The 20,157-nt window shown below is 38.7% G+C and overlaps 1 protein-coding gene across 11 annotated transcripts in view; it reads left to right on the forward strand.

Annotated features, from left to right (window-relative positions):
- The window catches only part of cspg5a (chondroitin sulfate proteoglycan 5a), a 65,342-nt gene that overhangs the window by 31,799 nt on the left and 13,386 nt on the right, over nucleotides 1–20,157 (forward strand). For all 11 annotated transcript variants that reach the window (XM_017309527.2, XM_008430907.3, XM_017309523.2 and 8 more), the window contains exon 3: nucleotides 16,620–16,808. In XM_017309527.2, coding sequence (XP_017165016.2) covers nucleotides 16,620–16,808 — 189 coding nt within the window. The remainder of the gene's footprint in view (nucleotides 1–16,619; nucleotides 16,809–20,157) is intronic.

Below are 20,157 nucleotides of genomic sequence, written 5' to 3' on the forward strand. Positions count from 1 at the left end.
AGCACACACCTCTAATACTGATTCTGTTTCACTGGGAAATGCATTTGCAGATAAAACAGCTAAGCAAGCAGCAATGGGAGAAAAAGAAGTACTGTGGTCCACAGAAGAACAAATCGATAATGAAATATTGAAAGACATGCAAAAACAAGCAAGCACACTAGAACAAAAAACCTGGATAAAAAAGTGGAGCAACTGTAAAAAATGACTTATACATCTGACCAGAAGGAAAACCAATCCTACCAAAAAATCTATATAAATGGGCAGCAATATTGAGCCATGGGAAAACACATGTCTCAACAGGAGGGATGGTAGGATTAGTAAATCAGCATTATACAACCTATGGTTTTAATCTATATTCAAAAAAATTTTTGTAGAGCTTGCCTCATATGCGCTAAGCACAATGCTCAAGGTAATCTACGTCCAAAGCGAGGGAGGTTTCCAACACCTAACTATCCTTTCCAGAGTATACACATGGACTTTATAGAACTAAATCAAAGTGAAGGGAAAAAGTACTGTCTAGTGATCATAGATTCATTTTCAAAATGGATAGAACTGTTCCCAACTAAAACACCAGATGCCCTAACAGTGGCAAAAGCCCTATGTAAAGACATAATACCCAGATATGGAATACCAGAAAAAATCTATAGTGATAATGGTACACACTTTGTGAACCAAGTGGTAAAAAACATAGGAACTGCCTTCCACATAAACTTAAAAAAAAAAAACCACTGCAGCTACCACCCACAAAGTGCAGGACTGGTAAAAAAAAAAAAAAATGAATGGTACTATAAAAAATAGATTAAAGAAGTGTATGGAAGAAACAGGAAGGCCCTGGACACGGTGTTTGGACCTAGTTAAAATGTATATAAACATCACTAGTACATCAGGGCTAACACCTTATGAAACACTATTTGGGAGACCGTACAGACTTCCATTATTCAAGAATGAATGGGAAGCAGAGGATGAACCTAACTTAGCAGACTATATGAAAAAAACTATATGAGAAAATCACCAAAGTGGGAAGGTCCCTATCAGGTCTTGTTGACCACAGGAACTGCAGTTAAGATAGCAGAAAGAAACACATGGATCCACTTAGCACATTGTAAACTGGTAATACAAAAAGATGACTAAAATAACTCTCTTGGTAATAACCTTCACTGCTACAGTATTGCTAAGTTTTTTGATCATCAGCCTTTTTTACCTTTTATAAACAAAGTTTTGCCTACCTTCAGTTAGACCCCCAGAGGAAGCCCGTGGTACAAAGGGAACTGTATTTCTAGTATACAGTTGTCTCAAACCGGTGAAGATAGTCCACAACTCTGCCGAGGGGTTCTTAGGAAGGGAATCAAAACATAAAACATGATGACTAAAAGAAATAAGGTAATCTTTGGTGTAGGAGCTACGGTCATTATTATTGCAGCTCTCCTGTTGTTCTGGTATGAAATAAAAATAAAAGAGGAACACGTTACGCCGAGGAAAAAGAGGGACGACTCCATCGCGGCTGATATAGAGTTTGATGAATATGTAAAATCTATAGAAGGTTCTAAGGTTAGGAACATAGACAAACCATGCAGCGGGTCAGGTGAAGTGGTTGTAGATGAAATATACCTGTGTGTTAATGCATCTAGATTGGCAACTGTGGTTTCCCTAGACCTAAATAAGATCGAGATAGGGGGTTACCCAGGCTCTGCCTGGGCAGGTTATGATTGGTATATGGCATCACGAGACTATAGTGTAAGCTGGAACAACGTTTTTGCCTATACGGGGGACAGCTGGAGGCCAAATCCAACGAACAGACACCGAGCACAGTACTGGGCTAAAGTTATGCATCTGGGGAAAATCAATAAAGAGCTGAAAATAATCATAAACACCACAAACAATCCAATTCCTTTCGAAAATGATGTTCCTTGTTTCTACTTTTCCTTATGGATTGAGAAAAGCGGAAACGACCCCTATAAAATGTTTTCCCTGTGCCAGAACTTTACAGAGTCAAGTAACACCGCCCCAGTCATAATGGTTGCGGGCCCACACTCAACCAAACTCGCAAGTTCTGAAATAACTGTATTTAATGCAGAGGGTGATGATGTAGATGAGCTAATTAGAATAACCACAGGAGTTACCAGCCGAAGCAACAACTGGCTTCTAATGATAGAACAGGCTGCAAAAGTTCCACAAGGGGATTGTGTGGTATGTATGGGTCCACGACCACTTTTGAGAGTGGTTCCAGCTACGCTCCCAAATGAATGTTTGATTCCACTTATGAATGCAACAAATCCTACAGGAAATTGCAGTGTATGGGATGAAGTATATCCACTCTCCCCTCTTGGAAAAAACAGACCTGTCTTCTCTAGAAATGTGGCCCGAAATAACTTCACTTGCATCCAACGTTCTGGTAACGGACCTAAATTAGGAACTCTCACAGCAGGAAATTGTTCAACTATAGTAAATGTAACTCGGCACTTCCACCCATTATCCCGCAGTGACATCTGGTGGTGGTGTGGAGATAACAGGTTGTTTGACAAACTGCCGTCAAATACTACTGGTTTGTGCACTGTAGTAACTCTGCTGTTACCTGTTTCAATATATCCTATGACAGTACCACAATTACTTGACTCACTAGGTAATGTGCTTCCATCAGTGTGGCACCAACGTCAGAAACGCTCACTGAAAGATGACGATGATCCCACATACATAGATAGTATTGGGGTCCCACGTGGTGTACCTGATGAATATAAGTTGGTAAATCAGATATATGCAGGTTTTGAATCATCTATCTGTTGGTGGTGTACTATAAATAAAAATGTTGATAGAATAAACTACATCCACTACAATGTCCAGAGGTTAGGTAACAAAACAGAGCAAGGTTTCTCAGCCGTCCACGAGCAACTGTCAGCTACCTCCCTGATGGCTTTCCAAAATCGCATTGCTGTGGATATGTTGTTGGCAGAAAGGGGTGGGGTCTGCGCCCTTTTTGGGGAGCAGTGCTGCACCTTCATTCCCAACAATACCGCTGCGGATGGCAGCCTCACCAAGGCCTTGGATGGTTTGAGGGCCCTGAACAGCAAGATGAAAGACCACTCTGGAGCTGATACAGAAATGTGGGACGGTTTGGGTAATGTATTTGGCCGATATCAACAACTAATAGTCTCTGTCTTAATTCCCATAGCTGTGTTTGCAGCAATACTGACCTTGTGTGGATGTTGTTGTATTCCCTGTATTAGAGCTTTAATACAAAAGCTCATCACCACTGCCATCACTCCGATGCAGGAACAAATGTATTCTCTCCTTCCTCCTGACGACAATAAAGATGTAACAGATGCTGAGTCCAGTGATGAAGAAGATGAAATGTCTCTCAACCTTCCAGACTTGTATCCTGACTCAAATGTTCCTATGTTGAACTTGTAAATACAATGTTATTGATGTAAAGTGCGAAATGTGTCCTTTTCCCTCTGAGTGTACCTGTTTTGAACCACTTAATGAATTACCAATAGAAAATCGAAAGAAGTTATTGAGTAAGGACTAGCTCTGGCTAAAAATGGCATAAACAGGAGGGAAATGTTAGAATTATTATTTGATTAATCTTACTTATATGAAGCTTATAATGTTATGCCACTTTTAGAGGTTCTTTTAGAAGTTTGTTCTGTCTGTTGTTCGTTCACTTCTTGTTGCAGAAGATAAGCGGCAGAGAACAAGAACACACCCCAACGACCTCAAGGAGAATGTGCTGTTCAAGTTATCTTATATGGATAAGAGTTTGCTGTGTCAAGCTTCAACAGAGTCTGTTTAGCTGTTGAAGCTGCTTGTAACTAGGGCGTTTTCTGATTCAATAAAAGAGCGAGGTGAGCAGAGAAACTTCAGAGTGTTGGTCGGAGATTGTAACTGAAGCATTCTCTGAGCACTCTCCTCGCGAGTGAAAACTATTTACTGACTCTTTGTCTCTGTTTTTTGCAGTGTGTAAGAAATGTCTAGTGTTTGAACCTGACATTGTTGGAATCACAAAATGTTGACTGATAAGTTAATGTTTAAGCACACTACTTCATCTTGGAGCTTCTATATATTGATGTGATTCTCACACATAAAAAGCCAGATTTGGCCCCTGGGCCTTGAGTTAACACATGTTCCTTACTGTCTCTTTCATACATAAAATACAGATGTTGGTTTATTGTAGGAGTGAATTTTATCCAGGTAAATTGGAATTTATAAGAAAATGGAGAGACAATTGAAATGTATGTCTAAGTGTCACTGTAGATTGATTTAATATTGTCATAGCCTGAAATGGAAAATAGAGAGCTGCACAATATACTGTTCCATATACTTTGTCAGCACAGAGAGCTTTGAAGTTGACCAACAGGAGAAAAGATTACTCTTATTGTAGCTCACCAGACTCGTCTTCATTTCTCCTTCCCTGTTTTCCAATTTACATCTCAAAGAGTCAGAAGGAAAAAAGAAAGACACGAGGAAAATAAAATGGACAAAGGAGAAAGCAGGATGGGAAAAAATGCAAGGAGGAAATATTACAGGAGAAAATACATTAATGTTTATATGTGCCAGTAAATAAAGGGAAAATTGCCCTATCATCAATATATTACTTGAAAATTGTCTCAAAATGACAATACTATCACTTACCTCAATAATTAAAGGACAATTTATTGGATGGCTTGTTGTTTTTTTTTCTGGTGGTCAGTTATCCTAATTTGCTCCATATTGTCCATCTCTAGCACACCGCTGTGCATCTTCACTCCGTTTATTCTGTCAGCCTTCGGAGCAGTTTGTCATGAAGCTTCTCTTCCATAAGAAAGCCATCTGTCATCTTCATCTCTATTGGATCGAGCGCACAGAGCTAAACATAAACATAGTTTTTCTAAAGCCAGAAAGGCTGCTTTGAATGTGGAAGAAACATTTCATAACCCCTTTAAGGGAAAATTATGAGCCTGTCAATGGGGATTATTTAGAGTTACAAGTTGCCACCTCTGTATTTTAGCAAAGATGTACTTTTCTTTTACAAATCCTATGCAGACATGGTAAGCTTCACTCAGTAAAAGAAAAATATTTACATTCTGGACCAGTTTAAAGATCTTATTTTCACATTATTCATCTTGGAGCACTTTAGCTCCAAACCTCGGCCAGTTTCTCCAGCTAGACCTTCTTCTTTAAAGTATCTGTGGCATCTCCAGCGCTGGCTCCTCTGTCCCTCTCACAGATGTGATCTGACAGTGTCATAAACCACTTCCTCCTCAGGCGCTGCAGAATCAGGACCATATTCGGAGAAAGAAAAGAGAAAGCAGAGGGAGCGGGTGACTTAGGGTGTTTGGCATGTAAAGACATTTGTGTATTGAGCGGCTTTATAAACTGTCTTGCATTTCACTGCAGTGTCCCTCTTAGTTTCCAGCATCCCACACCTGTTGTTCATCTGTACACCTGTCCACAGTCAGTTTGGGTAGTTATTTGAAAGTTTTTGCATTGTAAGTGCCTTTTTGTGAATGCAATCGGGTCATTTTTGACTCCATGGTATGTCAGAAAGACAGATGTAGCAAGATAAAGAAACCAAGGCAGGGAAAAAGAGCCAGAAGGATCAAACATTTGTAAAGAGAACAAAAAATTGTCAACAAGAAGTGAAGAGATGTACTGAAACAGAGTGAGAAGTGGAGACAAGCAGAAGAGGTGGAGGAGAAACTGAGTGAGAGAATGAGTCAGAACCTTATAATGCTTGCCAGCATGGAAACGACTCAGGCAAGCCAGGTCAAATTTATTGGCGCGTGCGCGTGTGTTGCAGCTTGATGTAATTAAGAGAAGCTTTGAGCAGCAACAGCCGTTTGTGTCCATATTTTTGGGGGGATTTCATGCTTGCGTCATGAAAACACATGCAAGATTATGAGCGTATTAGAGATCAATTCTAGGTGAAAGAGCATCGAGAGGTGGAATCAGGTCAGAGGTCAAACACAGGGAAGATTTACGGCTGCTGAGAAGGCCGGGGCTGACACACACAGACTCACACACACAGACACACATGCACATGCAAAGCGACTGTTTGTTTTTGCCAAGCTGGATCTTGTGAACTTACTTCATCCCTAACAACGCACAAAAACATTTGCTGAAATTAACTTTTGGCTGTGTGTGCACCTCTCTGCAGGTTATCTAAGCTTCGACTCTGAAGTTCACAGCTGAGATTGTAAACCTGTTTGCATGTCAAAGCAGATTTTCACAGCTTTTCAAATGGCTATTGCATCAGTATGCTGTAATGAGGTCAGTTCTCCGTTTCTACTTTTTGTCAACTTTTCATACCTCTGACTGCTTTATGCTCTTATTTTAGAAGAAAAACCAATATGGACTTAATCTATTATATATAATATACTTATATAAAATTTATTTGAGTGTTAATTTTTTTCTTTGCTGCAGAACAAAACCAGATGCTGAAGGAATTTATCAGGTCTTGGGTTTGTTCTGTTATACAGCTACGTCATTCTTTAACGTTTTAAAATGTTATGTTACCGAGACTAATAGTCCAAGAAATGTTTTGTAAAGCTTAAGATAGATATGTTTTCTTATGATTTCACTCAACTCTCATTGTCTCCAGAGGCCATTTTGTTTTTGAGATGTCAGCAGATAAAGGCAACATGATAAATGCAAAGTGCAGATCGTCAGACCAAAACTCCTTCCAGGGGCTCTCATGTTTACACACTGATGTTAAAATGTCAAGTCAGATCATGGTTAATTATTTTTAAACCTTTTACATATATAGTAGCAAAAAAATCAGTTTACAGATAAAATAAATTACAAAATTGAAGCTTTTGACCTCAGGATTTAGTCTTCTTTAGATGGAGTATATCAGGATACCTTATCTTGAATTGACAACATTTACCATTTGTCTGTTTTGCAAAACTATTAGTGTGTGAGAACATAATTAAATTTATTTTGATACAACTTCAACTTTTCTAGATTCTGTACTCTTTGCCTCAACGTTTCTATCAGACACCTGATTACTGCTGTTCATTAACTGTTCATAATTTTTCCATTTCGCCAAAATCCCAGTTCCTATTGAAGAAGATAAACCACAGAGTATTATCCTACCACCACCAACTTGTACGGTTAGCATTGATAGTTTCGCTGGTAGTGAATGACCCCATGTCTAGTAATACTCTAAATGGGTAATTCACCTATTTGTGGATTTTTTTTGTAGAGTGAATCTAAAATATTTAAAAGTAAGTGCAGGTTTAAAATCTGAAATAGCCACACACAATGGCAGTTGACATGCAAAAAGCTGGTGTTTGCAAAGCAGCCAATCTAGGACTGCCATTTATTTTCTATGGCACTGATTGGCTGTAGCCCCAAAAACTGAAATAAGTAAAACCGTAACTTCTGTGGTAGTGCTAAGATAGTTTCCATTGTGCATAATAATGCATATTAAGGTGAAGGTGCAGTTGGTGTTTTCACTGCTAAAACAGGTAGTTATAAGCTTTTTTAGAGGAAGATTCAACTATTCATGGATTTTAGCCATTTTTCTGGTTACTGTGATCTGTAATCACAGTGAATACTAAGATTCCAATAACTGAACCCCAAAGTTTGATTTCATTAGACCATAACTCATTGTCCAACATATTTTGAGAGCGAGGACACAGCCAGTGCTGTCGTTCTTCACAATTACGTTTGGTCTTTTGGCTGCCTCTTTAACCAGTTCGGGAGAATCGTCCTTTATTATCATGAAGACAATAAAGGAAGAACATGTTGTATATTATCTGTCACTCCCTTCACTGTGACATAGACTATGTGTAATGATGTTCATTTTTAAACCCTTCTCCTGACTAGGATCTAATTGAAACTTTTATTCAATTAGATCCTTTTGATTCTTTGCAACCTCTCTGAAAATTATTTTTGCAAATCTCAGGAGAGTCCTATGATAGCTGAACTTCATTTGACTGTAATCAGATTCACTAGAACTTATTGTAGATGTGAACTCAAAAGGCATGGATGCTGAAACAGAATCAAAATGTGACTAAACAAAGAATCAGTTTAACTCTGCATAGTTATGCAGGTAGAGTATTGCAGCCTTTTTTATAATATATCTTTTCCTTTGTTACATTTCTTGTTTTTCCCTTAGAATAAGGGATAAATGTTATGCTATATGTAATTTTTTTAGCATCACAAAAACCTTGCATTTCAACAAGGTGTGTACTCTTTTAGGAGGCTCTTTAATTTATCAACATATTTATTTATGGTTCAAACTAAAGCTAGTTTGAGTCTTTTAAAGTGCAATGATAACCATATCCTCATTGTCACAGTATCAGTGCCTACAATAATAATATTCTAATGCAGTGGCGCAAAAAGTGGGTATGCAGCGCATGCAACGCATAGGGGCGCAGCACCAGAGGGGGCGCCAAAACCCCGTCTGGAGGGGCCGGCGCGCCGATGATGTTTTCCCGTACACTTCAGCGCCTTACGCTCATTTACCTCCCGCACATAATGAGGTAAATGTAGCGAGTTTTACCTTTCACGTATCGTCGCTTGGGGGGGCGAGTGAGCGTCGCTCCTTCACCCTGACGTTCCTTCCCTGGGGGGGCGCCGATTTATGTTTTCGCATCCATATTAAATAATGTGTAGTTGCACCACTGTTCTAATGAATTGTTTGCATGATAATTGTTTGTTAAGTCATTCCAAGTATCCTGACTTCACACTTTGCATGCCAACCAGATATTCAGCCTGTTGGATATATTCTCTCTCCATTGAACGTTGTAAATCCTGGTGAAATTCTGTCTCTCCAGCTAATATGTTTCCCAAACATCATATATTTTTTTCCCAGTAATTGCAAAATAAATAATCTCCTGATTGACAAAGCCTCTGCAATCACCCTATTTTTTATTGTCTGGTGCAGTAAGAGGTTGTTTATGTCCATATTTAACTTCCTAATAGCAAACAGAGTTTCTGTGGCGCTGATTTACTGCCGTCTTGTCAGGGTCATGAGCGGAGCAGTTTTGTTGAAAACACCCCTTTCAGCTTCAGCGAGTGGTTGCAGTTAAATGTGACAAGGGACCCATCTGTGAATCAGTAATTAGTTTGCAGTTTATGGTGTCGTGACTGCTCTCCAGGGATCCAGAGGTTTATGCAAATAGGTTTTGGGTACAGTTGGATCCGTAGATCTCCTCTGAATGAGTCATTTGAGTCGTTAGCAGCCTCGGTGTGTATAAAACAGCAGGAATGATGGGATGTAGCCGAGTCGCGCAGACAGCTCGGCGGGAAACAATATGTAAATGTGACAAGCAAACAGAAATAAGCCAAATTAGGTGTTTATGTTTTGCTAACCAGATGTCACAAGCTGCATGCAAGAACGTACCAAGTTCACTTTCCTGCTCAGCTATGTTCTTTGCTGTAAGTGTTCGTTTAGAGCACACTGTCTGTAAAGCAGGCAAATGTCATTTGTTTGTAGATTTTGTGATGCTTTGCTCAGACCTTGAAGAAGAAAGATGTCAGCATAGTGAAAACTGATTTATTCAAATATTTAAGCTGATTTGTTTCTGCTTCCATGTTGTTGCTAATTTATCTTGATTTAGGATCAATAACTGTGAGTTTAAAAGTTTTGTTTGGACTACAGGTCTCTGTTTGACTTCCTTGAGTTGACTTCAGTTTAATGCAAATTAGGAGCTGCAAGTTTAAGCCAGTGTCCTTCAAGGTGCAACCACAGTTGACAGTGAATATGTAAATTTCCCCTAAGGTGGTTTGAACACACACCGAGCTTTAAGTGTGAGAGAAAATAGGAAATTGGTGCAAAGCCAAAAGAGTTTCAAGATATCGATCTTGGTTTTCATTTTATGTCTTTCAAACCTTGTCCAGACTTCTCCAGCCCTGTGAAGAACAGCTTAGCTTAATCTGCCAAGGTTTTTTTTTAATGAATTCCAGTAAAATTGTATCATTTAACTAATGTTTACAGGATATTTTTTCCCTTGTCCTCCCCAGCCCTGATGCATTGCCCCTTCTGAGGGTTCTCCACCCAGTGATGTAAAGACTAAAACAATGAAGTTCTGCAATGGCAACCAATTAAGTTATGTAGCTATTTTCCATGAGTTTTACCTCATTCTGACTCAGTGGTGGGCACATCTTTTCCCATATAAATAAATCTAAAAAAGTCCATCTGTCTTGTTTAAATGTCTAATCGGGTGAGATCAAACTCCAGTCTTTCCTCCTTCTCTCTGTCAACCTTGTAAAATCTTTTCCAGTGTTTTAATCTTTCCCTCAGCTTGACCCGTAGTTTCCCTTTCCCTCCCAAAGCCCCTAGCGAATGAGAAAGTTCCCAATTATTTGGAAACAGAATGTCAAATGTGGATCTCAGTGCCAGAATCGCGGTTCGTGTTACTGATATTTTTTTTTCTTTAGGAGATCCCGAGTCTCTCCTGTCCTCTGCTGGCCTTTTAGCCACACATCCAGCCGCTTCTGGATACTCGACTCAGTTCTTTAGTTCTTTTCTTCCTTCTCTGCAATCCTTGCATAAGAAAATATCAGCCTTAGGCAGGACATGTTTAAAAATAGTGATATTTTTTATGCAAATCTGGACTTAATGCTAATATATTCAACGCTGTTGCATACCCTCTCCTGTCAGTTCAGATGCAGTTGTTTAGGTCGTACCTTCTGTTAGGTTCTTCCCCTTTAACCTTCCTAGGACCTTGTCAAAATGCTCTCCTTATGTTCTTACTTCATGTTTCCTACAGCTAAACAATAAGCTTTCATCTCTCCTACGGGTAAAACTGAAGCTTTCATACCTCCAGCAGTGTTTTCCCACTGGACCAGTTCCTATGCTGGATCTGGGTTGTTGCTAAATGGGATATTTAAATAACCGTTTTCTTTCTCTACAGCCAAAGAGGCAACGTTGACCATAGATCAAAAGTTTTAAGAAATCATATTGAGTCCAGAACTTCATGAGACATCAATCTGTATTAAAAAAATATATATTTGAAATTCTATTTCTGTGTAAAATGTCCAGAAGGTAGAGGTCCTAACTAAGCAAACAAAGAAGCTGATCTGCGCAATGTGTTACATCTAAAAATACAGAGGGAAATGTTCCCAGAATGCCTCTGTCCAATGTAGTAACAAAGACCTACCATATTTTCCATACTATAAGGAGCACCTAAAAACCTTCAATTTCCTCAAAAGCCGACAGTGCGTCTTATAATCCAGTGCGCCTTTTATATGGACCAATATTGAGCCACAGCAGGTCTAGCAACTATGGTGAGCAGCCGCCGACTTCATTTTCACCCGTAGAAGAAGAAGCGCACGGTGCATGCTGGGAAAGTTGTCAGAACGCTGATTTGTAATCTATTAGTAAAGTTTGACTGACCTATCTACCTACCGACTGTCTAGAATCAGGTCGTCTGCAGGTCATGTAGCACCGCGTTCTCCACGAACATGCTGTGCGCGAACGGAGAAGGGTGACCATCGTCCGGCCACGCCCCGGCCCAGTCGCAGAAGGCTCTCCTCGCTGACCGGAGTCAGACTGTTTTATTGATATTCACTTTACTGCAGCTCCATCTAGTGGATGCATAACGTAACTCCAGCCTCTACTGTAGCGTCTATTCTATGCGCCTTATAATGCGGTGCGCATTATATGTGAAAAAAGTTTTAAAATACGCCATTCATTGAAGGTGCGCCTTATAATCCGGTGCGCCTTATAGTGTGCAGAATACGGTAACTTAAGATATTGGATAATTTCTTGACTTTTTAAATCAGGTTCCAGAAAACAATGTTTACTTTGTTTTATTTTTAATAAAATAGAAAACATTTTTCAAGGCTTTATTCAAATTTCAACTAATAATGAATCAATTATATAATTATTTGAGACCTGAAAAATAATTAAACAGTCAATCATATCTGTTTACATAACAACGGATAAGATAGTATCCTCAGTAGTTACAATAATTTAACAGCAGCAACACAAGCAGCATGTGTTGGGAGCAGCGCGTACATAAGCATAATTGACAGCGGTAAGACACTCCTCCTGGCTGTGATTGGTTGTTTCTGACCTGGAGCCGGGTATTTCTCCAGATGCCAGTAGAACCACAGGGAGGCAGCAAGAGGAGGAGCTTGATTTTTTTACTCTCTGCTTATTCCTGTTAGTCACTTTCCATTCTTCCTCAGAAAATCAACACAGCATAGATCCTGTTGTGCTGCAGTGCTATTTGTACCATATACTCCTATAGAATGAAACACACCCATGTTCTAGCTTAATTAGGAAAACAGATTTACTGTCTTGTATTCTTATTTTTTCTCTGTCCCAGTGCCAGTTCTTCTGTGGTCCTTTTAGATTTTGACATTACTGCTCATATGGTGGTGGGCAGCCATGGCAACATAGATAATGACGGGTTGGAGAGCGAATAAAACTGTAATGGGATGTGTGGTGACTTCATAACTGTTGCTGGCGTCTCATGTAAACCACAGAAGTGTTGGGAGCTTTTGAACAAGCCTGATTGTAGAAGCTGTTCCATCCCTGTTGAAAACTTTGGCTCTTTTTTTTTCCTTTTTGTAGCTGCTTGAGGCTTTAAAGTTTTTCAGGGATTAAGACAAAAGTCGTTCAAAAGTAAAATATGTTGTGAGCTGGTCTTATAGTGCCCTAACAGTCGTATTAATTAGATCAGAAATCATCTGTTTGTTTTATCTTAATCCCATTAACTTCCATGAAAACACAATAGGGCTTCATCTCTTTGTACTTTATTTACTGTTTCTGTGTCTCTTAAACTCTTGTTTTTGTTTTTCTATCCAACCATGACAGATATTGTTGACTGCATTCAAATGCATATAATAAATGCATGTTTATAAGCTTTTAGCAAAGATAGCTGAATATAATATGGTACTATAGCAGCAGAGCTTTGCAGTCTGGTTGTCTATTATTTTTATATATTTAATTTAATTTTTATTTATTTATTTATATTTTTTTTTTCGTCACCACATGTAAGCACTTACAAACTGTGGTTTCTACAACACTTTTCTGTGTGAAAGTGGTTAAAATGTGAAAAAAATCTAAAAGTTAGTAATTGTCTATATAACTGAGGGGTTTAAAATTGAGATCAGAGGAAGCACGAAGTTAAAAGTAGCTGTAGTTACTACTATATGCTGTGACTGAATTCTTTACCAAGTATGTCCATAAAGTCATTAGAAGTTCATCTAACTGTCTAACTGGCCAAATATATTATTTACAAGCAAAGTGAAGGGAACCTGGAAGACCTACCAGATATTGCCTCATTTTGCTTTTGCTATATTGTACAAATTAATGATGATTGAATTTCCCCCTGGTTCTAAAATCAATATTTAATGACCAGATGAAGGCTGGACAATTGTGTTTTGAATGCTGTTCATATATCGTTTCAAATTATATGTCTTAAAAGAAAAACACAACTGGACAATATTAACACTTTAACTTTCAGCATTTCTTTACATATCCTCTTTTTACACACAGCCTAACACTTTGAAATGAACTAATTTAGAGCAAAATGAAAAAAGAAATACTAGGAATAAAACCAACTTATGAATTTTCTAAAGCATTGGTAAAAAAAAGCAAGTCAGATTTTTTTTGTCGGTAAAAGCAAAGCAGCTGAAAGAGTCTGCAGGAGAAGAAACCCTACTTCCTGTGTTTATGACGATCAGAAACTTGTTTGTTGACATTCTCCTTTTCCTCACTGACTCAAACGTCTCCAGGTTGTAACTATTGATTTCCTTTGACTTGGTGAATACGCTCATTGATCCTGCCGGCATCACTACTCCATCAGCAGACCACATGTTACTACACTACAGTGAGAGAGAAAATTATTTTTAGCTTAAAGAAACTTTCATTTTGACAACTAACTGCAGCAGGGATGACCTGCAAACAATGTTTATTAGTAACTTTTCTGTGTGCCATTCACCAAACTCTGTGCGTAGTTTCTAATGTCACAGCTCCGTTGTGCTAATACCTTGTCAGAGATAATTAAGTTCACTTATGACTTCACCTTCCTCATTTTAATAATAAGCCAAGGTGAAAACAATTTGGCTGCACAACCTAAAAGCGGGAGATGTGCATCAGCTGGAGCTCTTCGAAGGGAAGTAGGACAGCGAAAGAGCGGCAGTGAGTAGGAAAATAAATTTTCAAAAAGACAAACGGCAGTAGAGGGATTAGAGAAACAAGGGCAGGAATACAGAAGAGGAATGTTGAGCTGGATGCTAAAGAGGATTTTTCCCTCTCTTTTTCAGCTCGCCTGTGAAGGCATGACATGTCAGCTCCGTGTCTGCTCCGTTTGCTGCTCAGCTGGGTTGCCATAGAGACCAGCACATAATTTTCCCTCCTCGTCCTTTCTGCATCCCGTTATCCTCCTTTTATTTCCCTCCCTACCCGCACTCTCACCTTCCCTCCGTCTCGCGCCGACTTACATAAACCTCTTCTTTTGTGCAAACACAGAAACACTCAGAGGTTGAGTGCACTGAAGTCTCCTTGAAAATGTGATATCAGTCTCCATCGCTCCACTCTCTCCTCCTCGCACACATGCCCACACACTCAAAATGTCTCCTGGCTCTTTGGCAGCTCTTCCTCTCAGCTGGCAAATGAAAGAAGGATATTCAGGAAGGATTCAGGAAAACGAGCCGTGAAGGGAACGCACCTACATGTGGAGAAGCGTATAGGATCAGCAAACTTCAAACTCTTCGTTCTCTTTACAGCGTCTTCATCTCAGTTGCTCTACAGAGGCATGTTACAGAGAGGGTGAAAAGACAGCAGTGCATGTCTTGCTCAGTTTTCACTTGAAGTTGACCTTTTTCACCCCAGTTTGCTGTGAAAGCGATGGAAATCTTTAAAAATATATATTTTAAGCAGCTTTCATTGCCAAGATTGTGAAATCCTGTAACAATGAACATAGTACTCCTCTCCTAAATGATAAAGGTGAATATAGAGTGTGATATAACATTATATTTTAAAAATGTAGCTTGAAGATATATATATATATATATATATATATATATATATATATATATATATATATATATATATATATATATAACTGACTTTTATTTGTGAGTCACAAATGGCTCAAAAGTTGGAGCTTTTAACACAGACCACAACATTTCTTTAAAATCTTTGTTTTTTATTAAGTTTCTCCAACATATTTCCAAAACTACCTTTTGAAAAGTAACCAATCACCTCTTTGATTGCAACTTTTTTCTTGTTTATGTCTGCAACATCTCCACGCAATAAAAATTTATAACATAAATCTAGGATATAAGTTTTAAAAGTACTTTGAAAGTTTAGTTAGGTTTCACAAATAGTTTTTTCTCATAATGTATTTTCAAAGGTTTTACAAACATTTTTGTTCATGCTTATAAAATATTTCATTGCCATACATGTTTCTGAGTTAGACAAGATTATCCTCAGATCAGATGACGTTTATTATAATGTAATGATATATTGTCTTTGGATGGATGGATGGATGGATGGATGGATGGATGGATGGATGGATGGATGGATGGATGGATGGATGGATGGACGGACGGACAGATCAGTATTTTTCCTGTTTTTGAATTAATTTCATCCTTAGTCGTTATTAAAAAAAACAATTTCGTTTTTAACTTTCTTTGTCTTTTTGATACACTAATTACACCAAAGTCTGCCAGTCCTTTAAATTTTCATGACTGCTATCTTTTGCCATTGTCTGTGCCAATCAAAAGGTTAATAATAAAATGCATTTGTATCTGTTTGTGCAGCACCCTCTGACCATTTTTACAGTGAAACCAACTAAATAAAAGTGATACTTGGCTCCCAGCTCTCTGACTTTTTGGCAAGCTTTACAGAAACACATAGATTGTTTTGACGTCCATCATGGCGAGTGGGCTGCTTTCTGAACGCCATGTGCAAAGGATCAATAGTTTCATGAGGTACTGAGATATGTTTGCCATTTTCATGACAAACTTTAGGTAGACAAAGTCATCTGCCTCTGTGGTTCTGGTTCCCTCCCCAGGCGAACTCTGCACTTTACCAGACACTTATAAAAGGAGCATGGGACTAAAGTCGCCATGTGTATGGAAAATCACCTCAGGTGTTTTTTCCTTGTTAACATTCCATTATCAGTGGGGCTAAGTACAGTCTTATGCTTTCTGAATCAGGCATTAATCAAACTCTGTGGTAGAAAAAGCTTCAGCAGTAAATAACTTTATTCTTTTAATCTCTCTTTCTCACGTAGGAACTTATTTTTTACACTGTTTCAGTTCATTTTGCAGAGTTGGACTCTTTCCACAGCATTTCACGCTGAGGTCTTCAAATTAACTGGGTCATTGTGACATGTTGATTCTTTACTTTTTCCATCATTCTGTTGTAGATGTCCTGCTGTGTTTGAGACATTGTTCTGTTCATCTGATTTTACTTCAAGCAACAGTCTGTCCAACAGATTTCCACACATCTGACTCCACAACACATTAGTTTGTAAGGAAGTACATGTACCTAATAACATATGTAATTACTAATATCAAAATACTTGAACAATCATACCCATAATACTCGAAAAGGTGCAAATGGCAAGTTTAAATCCATTTGTCACATATTTATATTTCTTGTTGTGTTTTGCTCACCTTTTCCTTTCACCTGACTCTTTCACCATGACCCCCCTTGTCTGTTTTTGTTTCAGATGCAATGTCCAGGACTACATTTGGCACAAAGGTGCGCGCTGCGAGTCGGTGGTGACCGAGTTCCAGGTGATGTGCCTCGCCGTGGGCGCCTCGGCCCTGGTGCTCTTGCTGCTCTTCATGATCATTGTCTGCTTCGCCAAAAAACTCCACGTGCTCAAGACGGAGAACAAGAAGTTGCGCAAGCGCAGGTGAGACAAGACCGCAAGGTTTCTAATAAAGGAAAAGTAGAATTTGTGAAGTTTTATATTATTTTTTTTGTGCCTAAATATTTTTTTGGCTAAAGCGTCTCACTAAGACCATCAGACCCTTGGCAGAAATTATTTTCAGATGGCCAAGGAATTGGCAACCACTAGTTGAAAACAACTTTTTCACTATTCAGAAGGAGACTGCAGCTGCTGCAAGCTTCAACATTCGACTTTTGCAATGTTTGTTTCATTACATTTGTAATTATAATTAGGGAAAGATTAAATAATTTAAGAAGAAATCAGACAGATCAGGGCTTTTATAAAACATTAGACATTCACTGATTATAACGAAACAAAATTCTGAGATTGGCATGAAAAATAAAAGAAAGGCAATGAATGTAACCAACTTCATGTGTCCTTCAAAGAAGTGCAGAAAAATAAGGTTGACAGTCTGTTGTACTTTCAGTGGAGGAATTGTTTTCCTCTACTGGAATTTGTCGCAGCCATTCTTCCAAGAAGGAGTGAGTCAGATGAGTTAAAGCATGTGAGGTTTTCTCTGCTGCCTCTTTAAAATAACTTCAACCTTGTAGATTGGTGTCAGATGACTTAAAACAACGTCCAGTTTAAGTTCAACCAAAGAGGCTCATGTATCTCACTAATCCCTGCTGATTTGCCCAGCACATCATTTTCTCCCACCTAGTGGTTGTTGTGCCCAAATTTTGCTAATTTGTATGATAACAACCTACATGTATGCATATTTACCTGTCTTTCTGTACTCTAATTAATTTATTTATATATGAATGTAAATAAATGTACACAGGGAGAGGTTAAAGAAATAAAATAATATGAGAGCTTTTCAGGACCTCAGTATACCTTTCAACCATAAACTTCTTTTTATTTTCTTTGAATTTTACAAAGTACTGCATGGGTGTTAAAGTAACTGATTTATACACCAATTTTCACCTAATTAGTAATACCCTCTTTGGTCCTCTTCTGATTTACGCTCCTTCTGCGGTCCGACACTTTTGGTAGACGGCCATGTCTTGCTTTGGAGTGACTCGTTTCAGTTTTGGATGATGGATTGAACACTGCTCCATTAGATATTCAAAGCTTTGAACGGTTTTCACAACCTTATCCTGCTTGAAACCTCTCCACCACTTTAACCCTGACCTGACTGGTGTATATAATTCGGATTTACTAATTAGTTGTCATGTTATTGAAGTGATTTTATTTTATTTGCTATGATACTGCTCAGGATTTTGGTTGTAAAAAATTTAGAAAACCATGAATAATCTTCTTTTCCATTTCACAGTTACGCAACTAGTTAGACTATTGCATAAAATCTCATGAAAATTTCTGATTATAACTTTACAAAGTGAGAAAAAGTTTAAAAAGTATGAATGCTTTTGCAAAAAACTATACATTTATGATGCAATGCTAATTCAAAAAAGGGACTTGCTGTGTTGTAACCTCAAAACCTTTGCATAAACCTAAAAACCCTGCAATTTATTTGGTGCACAGGAAAATACTGTCGGAAAGGCAGCAGCAGGAGAAAAAGAGAGCAACAGACAGAGTGAAGAGCTGGACTGAATGTAAAAAGGAGTAGGAGTAGGTTGGGGTTATTTTGCCCTTACTTCAACGGTGCTTGTGTTTTGATGCTGATCTCCGTGGCAACAAAGCAGTTGCTGTGGATGAGCAACAGCCCAGCGACTGAGCACCGCGGATGCAAATGGGAACCAAAGGACCGAGACCTTTTCACAATCTCCCATGCTGCAGGGTTTATTTTTAGGACTGTAGGGAGGGATATCATGCTAGCTGTGGAGGAGATTAAAGTCGGTAGTAAGGAGGAAAAGTGGTGCAGTGACTAGCATCCATAATGCTAGCTTGCAGAAATGAAAAAAAAAAAAAAGTAAAGAGAGGGTGATGTCATTGGGACTGTGGATCCAGCTGAAAGTAGGGCAGTCTGAACAGGAGGAGGGGAGGGGAGGGGAGCGGGAAACGGGTGGAGGAGGTGGGGTTGACCTACATACAGCTGTGCAACCTGAGGGGTGTGAGCTACAGGGTGCTGCATGAAAGAGAAAACACTCCCTCATCAAGTGGTGGGTTTTAAGAAATCGATGAGTAGAAGGCAGAGGAGATGGAGGACGGCAGATTAGGAGAGGAGAATGGAGGGGAAGATGAGGATGGGGGAGTGACGGCGAACGTGTTGCATGAAGGAAGGAAACAGAGAGCAAAAGATGAAGAGGAGAGGGCAGCTTTGGGGAGAAAAACTCAGCATGACACACTCAGAGGAGTGTGTTTGGTACTGAAAAGGCTCATGAATACTTGAAACTCCCACACTCTCCATCTGCTGTGAGTTTCTGCGGAGCGTCTTGAGATCAGGCGACATCCTGGTCAAGAACGGAGAGAGGAGACAAAGACCGATGGAGGATTTTAAAATGCTGCTTCCTTTAAATCAGAAGTAAAAGTAACTAATTAAAGAGTTTTTTAATACTCACATCAAACTGAATCCTGAAACTGAACTCATTACCTGTTATCCCTGATTTAATGAGTATATTTAGCTGTGAGTTCTCTGCTTTGACACACATCATTATTTTCTGGTCAAACGCTTATCGACCAGAAATGCAACAGACACAAAGATAATCCAATAGTTCAGTGGTTAATAATAGCTTGGTGAGCTATTCATCTAATATGTTTGTAGAGAGTTTATCTGAATCAACCCGGCTACTCAACTAAAATGTAGATTTGGTGGTGCTGAATTAAAAGCAGCTAAATGATGATTAAACAGCTGAACTGCCGTTTAACAAAAACTGAATCATGATGCCTAATGAGGAATTCTCAAATTAATTTTTTAGCTGCTCAATCCTTATTGCAATATTTAATTTGGGGTCGGCTATATCATTTTGTGTCCCGTATATCCAAACTGCCAACAATACAGTGGCAAATAAAAGTATACACTGCCTTGGATGTTTTAGACTTTCTTTTTTGTTTTTACAAATAAATCAAGGTCAACAAAATTTGGCTTTGAAAAATTAACAACAAAAAGCTATTTAATATCACAGTGAAAACAGATCTTTGCAAAAAATATGAATAAAAATCTGAAACATTAGATATGTGATTGCATACATATTCATCCCCTCTTAACTCAGTGCAGAGTTTGTGTGGTTAGGTCACAGTTATGCTCGCACATCTGGACGCTGCAGTTTTCCCCCGTTCTTCATTGTAAAACTATTCAAATTTTGTCACACATCTGTCAAGTTGTATGTTCATAATTGAGTGAAAAACTGCTTTTTCATAACTAAAAAGCAAGTTTCTAAAGCCAGGAAATCAAAACAAACTGTATATCCCATTT

This window comes from Poecilia reticulata, chromosome 16 (genome assembly GCF_904066995.2).
Source record: "Poecilia reticulata chromosome 16, P_reticulata-male-v2, whole genome shotgun sequence".
Classification (NCBI taxonomy): Eukaryota; Metazoa; Chordata; class Actinopteri; order Cyprinodontiformes; family Poeciliidae; genus Poecilia; species Poecilia reticulata.